Below are 8,818 nucleotides of genomic sequence, written 5' to 3'. Positions count from 1 at the left end.
CACAGGAATCTCATCGGTTCAGGCTGACACCACAAGGGGAAGCAGCACGCTTCAGATAAAGTCAAGGTATTCAAACAATCACTTAACGGTACAGGCTCATGTTCTTGGCAAAATCACATCAACACTGGAAAGGCAAAACATTGACGCATCGGCACTTGATGTCTTTAGCGATCTTCAACTCGCTGACTCGGAATTCACCACAAGCGCTCCAATTGACGTTCTTTTGGGCGGTGAACACGTTTGGTCTACAATCACAGGGAAAAAGTTGTACGACAATACGGGCAAACTCATTGCAATATCATCGACTTTCGGATGGGTCATCAGCTCTATAACGATGCCCCAAGCTAACAACGCTTTCGCTTTGACATCATACATTGATGTTAACGTTTCGCTCCAGAGGTTTTGGGAGCTAGAGGACATCAGTTCCACAACCAAATTGGAACCTGATGATGAGCAGGTGGAGAAACACTTTCTCGCTACGCACACTCGAGATGAAAAGGGGAAGTACATCGTGGAACTTCCATTCAAGGTCACTAATCCTGAATTTGGGGATACTCTACAAGGAGCTCTTAATCGTTTCCAATCGGTGGAACGACGCCTACAACAAGATGCAAATCTAAGAGCAAAATATGTCAACTTTATGAGGGAATACTTCGATTTGGGGCATATGCGCGAACTGCCACCAGATGAAGTCAATAATGCACAACGGTTTTATCTACCACATCACCCGGTTTTGGGTCGGAAGCTGAGAGTAGTTTTCGACGGATCATTTTGCGACACCAAAGGCAAATCACTAAACGATTATCTCTTTACAGGGCCTAGCATTCAACGCGATCTATTTGCTGTCTGCTTGCGCTTTCGGATGTATAAATTTGTATTCTCAGCCGACATAGTCAAGATGTTTCGGCAGATTTGGGTGAATGACAAACACCGCGACTTCCAGAGAATTGTCTGGAGAGAAAGGCCATCGGATCCAATCAAACACTTTCAACTATGCACCGTCACTTATTATGCCCTGGCGTCACTTATGGCACCTCATGTGCACCATTCCTGGCTGTTAGGGTATTAGAGCAACTGGCTACTGATCATCAGCAGGAATTCCCGAATGCTGCAAAAATCTTACAAGAGGATTTTTATGTCGACGATGTGCTCACTGGGTCAAACAGTGAGGAGGAACTGATACAAAATCGAAAGGAACTTATGCAACTTATGTCCTGTGCTAATTTGGAGCTTGGGAAATGGGTATCAAACACACCTCGCATACCAACAGAAGGAACTGATTCTACACAATCATCTCCAGTCAAGGTTCTTGACTTTACTGGCAACCTGGTCTTGATACATTGTCTTATAATGTTGGTCTAAAAGGAAATGTCGATTGTACAAAACGACAAGTTTTATCGGATGTCTCGCGGATCTTCGATCCACTTGGGCTTTTGGCACCAATTGTGGTCCAATTCAAAATACTCTTTCAACAATTATGGCTTCTCGATTTGGGATGGGATGACAAACTCCCTAAGCAACTAGCGGATACTTGGTTCAAATGGCGAGCAGATTTGGATATGCTACAACACATTCAAATACCCCGGTTGGTTGTCAACGACACCGACAACATTGAATTGCATGGATTCTCCGATGCATCTACGAAGGCATACGCTGCTGTAGTGTACAGCAGAGTAATCAACAAGGATGGCTCGATTTCTACATCGATTATGGCTGCGAAGTCTAGGGTGGCTCCGCTAAAGCAGCAATCTCTGCCCCGCCTAGAGCTTTGCGCGGCACTTCTCCTAAGTCAACTCATACGTTCGATAAAGGCGGCACTTCGACATCAAAAGGTCACGGTTTTTGCATGGTGCGATTCCACAATCGTTCTCTATTGGCTATCATACGCACCCTCTCGACTAAAGACATTTGTTGGGAACCGAACTTCGGAAATTCTGGACACCATTCCAAGGCATTATTGGCGTCATGTGGACTCCAAATCAAATCCAGCTGATTGCGCATCCAGAGGTCTCATGGCTGCAGACCTAAAGGACTTTCAGTTATGGTGGAATGGCCCGTCATGGATACGTGACGCGGATCAGTTTATGGTAAGGTTAAACAACTCACAAGTCTGTTTGAATATTTCAGAAAAGAACATAGAAAAGGAAGTCAAAAGCAGCTGTCTGACTGCATTAGTAGAGTCAACTCCTGATCATCCACTTGATCATCTTGTTCAACGAGTATCTTCATGGTTGACGCTCGTTCACACGGTTGGCTATGTCCTTCGCTTTCTAAGGCGCATGAAGGGTCCATTTGGGGACAAGGGCTCAAACTGTCTTACGTTTGAGGAAATCACCGCGGCACGCATTGTATGCTTGCGCCACGCGCAAACCTGCTTTCAGGATGACAATCAATTGCTACTCGCAAATAAACCATTGCGAAGTCGATTTCAGCTGGCTAAACTCCCGCCAATGATCGACAAGGACGGACTACTCAGGGTTGGAGGACGCTTGCACCACTCGCAATTGTCCACAGAGGCGAAACATCCAGTTTTGCTACCGAAATCTCATCGCATCACCAAGCTGATACTTGAATACGAACACAGGGTCAACCTGCACCCTGGCGTCTCATCACTCTTTGTTATGGTACGTCAAACATTCTGGATATTTGGCGCAAGGAACTTGATAAGGAAAGTCACACACGACTGTTTGGCTTGTTTTCGACAGCGGCATCATACATCACAACAAAAGATGGCTGATCTACCCAGCATTCGTGTCACTCAGGCACTTCCATTTGTAAACACTGGATGTGACTATGCTGGTCCAATCCTTCTTAAGGATGGAAAGGGGCGCAAACCGCGCATTGGTAAGGGCTACATATGCCTATTTGTTTGTCTGGTCACATCGGCAATCCATCTGGAACTTGTAACGGACTTGCGCACCGACTCATTCTTGGCCGCGCTAAGACGTTTCGTCTCTTTGCGTGGCAAGTGCAACAAAATCTATAGCGACAACGGAACGAATTTCATTGGAGCTAAACGCTCTCTTGATGAAATGCAGAAGCTGCTGGCATCTCAGCCACACATCGAAAAGGTTAGGAATGCTCTGGCGAATGATGGCATTCAATGGGTATTCATTCCACCACATGCTCCTCATTGGGGAGGAAAATGGGAATCTGCAGTCAGATGCGTAAAGCTGCATATTCGCCGAGTCATTGGGAAATCCACTCTCACCTACGAGCAGATGCGAACTCTACTTGCACAAGTCAGTGCGGTGGTCAACTCACGACCCTTGTGCTACAACTCGGACACAGATATCAATTATTTGTCGCCAGCACATTTCTTGATCGGCAGGCCTCTCACAACTATACCAGAGGCAGACTTAGGCCACATCCCCGTGGGCCGACTTGGGTACTGGCAAAGTATCCAAGTATAGTGGACCACTACAACACCAAATATAGCAGTGGGAGATGTGGTGCTTGTAAAGGAATCGAACACCCCACCAGCTCACTGGCATCTGGCGCTGGTTCTCGAAGCCTACCCAGGCAAGGATCAATTGGTTCGAGCGGTTAGACTCAAGACCTCTTCGGGAGAATTAACTCGGCCAATCACCAAGGTTGCGGTATTGCCCCGTTCAGAAACTGTGTTTCAGGGCGGGCCGGGATGTTCAGGAACGGATTGCGTTTATCGATAAGTCAGATGTAGTTGTAAGAATCGACACATACATAAGCATTGTACACACACATATATTTGTGCGCTGCTGCGACAGCGCTTTTTCTCGTTTGGTTTAGTAATAAATTGGCACTCAACTGATTCAGTAGCGAAGAAATACAAAGTGAAGTTATCCAACTTAATTTAAAGGTACAGTCCACTGCTAGATCAAAACAATATATAAAGAAAAAAATAAACAACCAATCTTTTTTTTTCTCTTTCGTAAGCACCAGGTGCAAATGGAATCTTATAACTTATTTTGTGCAGTCATAAACTATGCTAGGAAATTCAGTTTTTTGGCTAAGCTAAATCCTGACCAGTTAAAAGAGTGATGTATCTAAAATTATTTGCCAGGAGCAACCCAGTGTATTCTTTAATATTTTTCTTTCATTTTCGTAAATTTGTTTTGGGATATAGTAGAGTATAGGACTCATTATTAGAAACTATAAGATAGTGACTTCAAATTCACATTAAGGGAACGATATGATTTAAGATAAAATACCAATTCAAAATTTAATCACGAAATATAATTAAAATATCAAAATTAACAGGAAATTTGTCAAAATGGCTCTCACTAGGAGTGAAGAAAACTTAGCTCATGAGATCTCAGATGCGTTATCCTCAATTTGTCAGAAAGCAGTATGAAAACTTCATGCCAACATCTATTTCATAAAAATTGTATATCAGAATGGATTGATCAGTTTAATGTATGTCAAGTTTGTAATGCGTCGATACGTAGAGCAGATTTGGAAGTTCAAAACGTGCTATTTGCAGAGATAGTCGAACGTTCTGTAAACATAGATGCAATCACAACAGGAGCGGTGCCGAAAGGCCCAAATACACGCTCTCGTAGAAATTTTAGTGGGGGTGAACAAGCTAATCAAGCAACTGCAAATATAGAGATGTCTGCAGGAGACCGACCCACAACGATAAAAAACAACGAGGAAGACCTCCAGGAAATGGGTTTAATATACCTCGTAGAAGCTTAGACGCTTGTAGAAGACCAGCGCGAGCATCGGTAGAAATTGATTATGACAGAATTAGTAATCAAATAGAGTCCATAATAGACCGAAGAGTGGGACAACTGGGAATTACAGAGCAACAGGTAAATGCGTCAGCGCAAAACCAAAGTATTCCTATGAGTTCATCTACAGTCAGACTCAGATAAAATTACACAGCTAATTCATAGTTGAAATGTAAAATTTGAAGGTTCTTCAAAAGGAGTTACGGTCGAAGAGTTTCTTTATCGTATCAAAACGTAAACTGAGGATTGCTTAGACCAAGATGCAGTATGCAAAAATTTGCATATTCTTTTAGTAGGCAAAGCTGAACAATGGTATTGGAGTCACAGTAGAGATGTCGTAAACTTTCGTCATGAATTATTGTATATACGTATTCTCTCTATACCTCATCTTCGAAAGCTAGTGCAAATGCGCGAAAATTTATTAGGGGATGTAGTCTCTAGGAGAGCAAATAAAACATCAGCCAATTTTCAGTATGCTAAACGCCACATTGCGAAAGTAGAAGAGCCAGAAAAGTTCGAACTCTCCGAAAAGATGGATTTAAATGTGTACAATGTTGAAGCAGTGCAAGCTCCGGTTGAAGTATTTCGGTGTTGGAATTGTGATGCAGAGGGACATGGATGGGACAACTGCTTAGAGCCTCGCACTATATTTTGTTACGGGTGTGGCTCGAAAAACGTATATAAGCCCCAATGTAAAAATTGTATCGCCAAGAAAGCGGAAAACTTAGTGAAGGGTCCATCTGTGAAAGCTCGGATGGCCCCGAAAAATCTTTAATTGAAATATTACCTGATTTACCGGCTAGCTCAGAACCAATAGAGCAAGCAAACCAAATACCACACTTACCTTTTAACTGTTACGATAAGAAGTTATATCGTCAGTGAAACCCTATCAAGAACGTTTGAGAAATTATCTCAAAGTGCGTAGTAGAATTTTTGGAAGCAACTCAATTTTAACTCGGTCACGACCAAAGAGATTGCGAACTTTTTGGAAAGCAGTTAGACAAACTAAGCGTTTACTTATTTCGTCAATGATTCATGAAAAGTCGAATGGAAGATTGTATGCAGAAGTATCATTTATAAATGATCGTAAACAAGGTCTTTTAGATACCGGCGCGAACATAAGTTGCGTGGGGTCGACTTTGGCTTCAGAAGATTGGTCAAAGTATCCAAAGTTTCGTCGTATTTCTTCCCAAGTTTTTTAACTTGGATGGACAAGATCAACCAGTCATCGGTTTCATTACGCTAGATATTACCTATAAAAACCAAAGTAGACCGATAAAGTTATTCATCATACCGTCCATTCAGAAAAGGATGATATTGGGAATATATTTTTGGAAAGCGTTTCAATTAGCGCCAGGTTTGTTATCAGCTTTAGATTACGAAAGCGAATTCAGAATTCCAGATAGTAAGGAGGAACAATCATACCCATTATCTGACTGTCAAAAGAGACAACTGCAAGCCATTATTTTATTATTTCCGTCATTTGAAAGGAAAGGGCTTGGGCGAACAAGTTTGATTAAACACCATATAGATGTCGGATCTTCGAAACCGATTAAGCAAAGGTTTTATGCCGTATCCCCAGCAGTGGAAAAATTAATGTACAGCGAAGTTGATCGAATGATAGAGTTAGGAGTTATAGAGTTATCAAATAGTCCGTGGAGTTCTCCGATGAGATTAGTAGTTAAACCTGAGAAATTGAGATTATGTCTAGATGCTAGAAAGATAAATGCGTGTACGACAAAGGATGCATATCCGTTACCAAGTATTGATGGGATATTCGCACGGCTTCCTCGTGCCGAAATCATTACTAAAATCGATCTTAAAGATGCGTATTGGCAAGTGGAATTATCAGAAGAATCTCGTGGAATCACAGCATTTACTATTCCAGGCGCAGAAAGCTTTTGATGATCTCAAAAGACAACTGACGACTGCTCCAGTTTTACAAAACCCAGATTTTAGTAAAAAGTTTTTCTTCAATGTGATGCATGAGTAGGAACTTTCCATGCAAAGGATATTCGTCAATAAATATTGTAATATCACAGACTTTCATATTTCTGTTGAATTCGTGACGTTGAATAAACTACGAATTAAACAGTGGTGTAATGTACAGGAATTTCAGTTATTTTAAAATTCAACTGATTTCGACTATTTAGTATTTTTGTTGTTGTTATCGATATTTGCTAAAGTGGTGAGAATCGAAATGTAGGTAACCAGCTGGAAAAAGAGTGAACTAAGTGGCAACGCCACACAGCTGATCGGTTTGTTTTGCATTGCTTTATATTATTTTTCTATAAATGGAGTTTGGATAAAACAATAAGAAAAATAAGGCAATAGAGACTTATTGGACAACGTGGTTTTTGGAAAAGTGTTCTTTCTTTCCTCCACGTGAATTCCAACTGATCGGACGTATTTGCCCAAAGTTTTAAATAGTTCAATAGGAGAGTGCATCATAACCCCTAGGCGTGTGTGTGTTTGTGTTCAAGAGATTAATGTAAGTTAATTTCATTGCAATAATTCTCGAATTATTGTACATTTAACTTATGCATTTACTCTTTAACAACATCGAAAACAGTTTCCATCAAGTATTGGCAAATTTTTCTATTAATTCGCCTTGCTTTACATTTTCTTTGAGACACCTGTCTTCGGCAGACTTGCCCCAGCAGTCTCAAAATTTTTGTGAGTAAACTGTTTGCGTCAGTCAACGGCTTGAACCGACGATGAATTGTGGAAATCCGAGAGTTAAATATATTTAAATATTTATATATATATTTTTTTTCTTTTTTTTTTTTTTTTCCTTTTTTTTTCTTTTTTTTTTCTTTAAATTTTTTTTTTTGAACTAATGTACAAAGTTTAATTACAGTAAAGTTAGGAAATCATGAATATTTAGTAGTAGAGTAATTATTAGTAATAAGAACCAATATGCAACATTGCAACCTTTATAATCGGATTTGTACCGAGATTCAGCTATTTAGCTAAACATTGTTTTGAAAATGAAGAATTTTTGTAGATCAAATTGATCGAACCTATAGCATGATGATGCTAATCATTTTGAATTGTTTGAATAAATATTAAGTTTATTATGAATCATTAATTTCTTTAGTTCCCTGATGTAGAAGAAGAAGTCCTAGCTTTCGTTTTGGGAGTCTGCGATAACTTGCGCTGGCAGGCTCTTGGTAGGGTGGCGTACTGCGTCTGTACGCGGAGCGCAATTATCATCTATAGCGCCTGCAAGAAGTGATGTCCGTAACTCTTTTGTATTGTCCTCTAATAAAAATCCAGGCAAGGGATTCGGTTAATATGGATAGCCGACATACATAAAATACGCTGTTAACATACTAGCTATGACGTTCACAAAGAACCTCCCCACAGGCTGTTTTTGCTAGTTGTTTATGAATCCCATTGAGCAGTCATATGCATACATCTTCTCTAAAGTCTATCACACAGTCATATGCATACTAAACATCTTCTCTAAAGTCTATCACACGCGTTCTTAATATAATTTAAGTGGTTCGGTTAACTCTAGTTGGAAATCGAGGTATAGTCCTGGTGGAACAGCGGGAGTAGGTTTATCCGTTTTGCCTCCATTTTATTGAGTGTCACTAACCTTTGTGTTTTGCTGACCTATGTCGACAGTTACAGGGGGCAAAACAGGAGTGTTAGACTGCTACTTTATTTTATTGATATATATGTGTAGTTCTCTTTAGCTAATACATATATAAGACGGGATGTCCCAATTTTTTTGAGATTTTGTCGTCATGTGTCAGGTTCTATTACAGTCAACTGTTGTTTTAATATCATTGTAGACATACTCAATACTTTTTTAATACATGTAAATTGTATGTAAAGTAGGCCAAAAAATCAAGCATCAAGTAGTCTGTTGCGACCATTTTTCCGACTGCTGCTTTCGTCGACTTCCGAATTTGGCCAATAGCAACAGTCGGAACAGTTCCTAGTATTAAAATGTATAACTTGGCTGTTGCTATCAAAGCAATCTGTTTCGGGTTTTTGCTATTGCTGCTGCTGTGGGGTTTTTTGCTTTCGGATTTTTGCTGTTTGCTGCTGATGTCAAAATTTTCTATTTCGGTTATTTGCTGCTGCTTTTGCTG

At 40.4% G+C, this 8,818-nt stretch overlaps 2 protein-coding genes across 2 annotated transcripts; both read left to right on the top strand.

Annotated features, from left to right (window-relative positions):
- Positions 1-334: 334 nt before the first annotated feature.
- LOC124461600 lies at positions 335-1,069 on the top strand. Its single transcript, XM_047013115.1, has one exon. The coding sequence runs from the start codon at positions 335-337 to the stop codon at positions 1,067-1,069; it is 735 nt and encodes a 244-aa protein (XP_046869071.1).
- A 490-nt stretch (positions 1,070-1,559) lies between these two features.
- On the top strand, positions 1,560-3,413 carry LOC124461599. Its single transcript, XM_047013114.1, has one exon. The coding sequence runs from the start codon at positions 1,560-1,562 to the stop codon at positions 3,411-3,413; it is 1,854 nt and encodes a 617-aa protein (XP_046869070.1).
- The last annotated feature ends 5,405 nt before the right edge of the window (positions 3,414-8,818 follow it).

The sequence above is a fragment of the Drosophila willistoni genome, unplaced genomic scaffold (assembly GCF_018902025.1).
Source record: "Drosophila willistoni isolate 14030-0811.24 unplaced genomic scaffold, UCI_dwil_1.1 Seg545, whole genome shotgun sequence".
In the NCBI taxonomy this organism is placed as follows: domain Eukaryota; kingdom Metazoa; phylum Arthropoda; class Insecta; order Diptera; family Drosophilidae; genus Drosophila; species Drosophila willistoni.
Note: the sequence above shows the minus strand (reverse complement) of the source record. Positions and strands in the feature narration are given on the sequence as shown.

Coding starts and splice junctions, on each gene's coding strand:
- LOC124461600 (XM_047013115.1), top strand. CDS start 335: ATGCCCCAAGCTAACAACGCTTTCGCTTTGACATCATACATTGATGTT.
- LOC124461599 (XM_047013114.1), top strand. CDS start 1,560: ATGCTACAACACATTCAAATACCCCGGTTGGTTGTCAACGACACCGAC.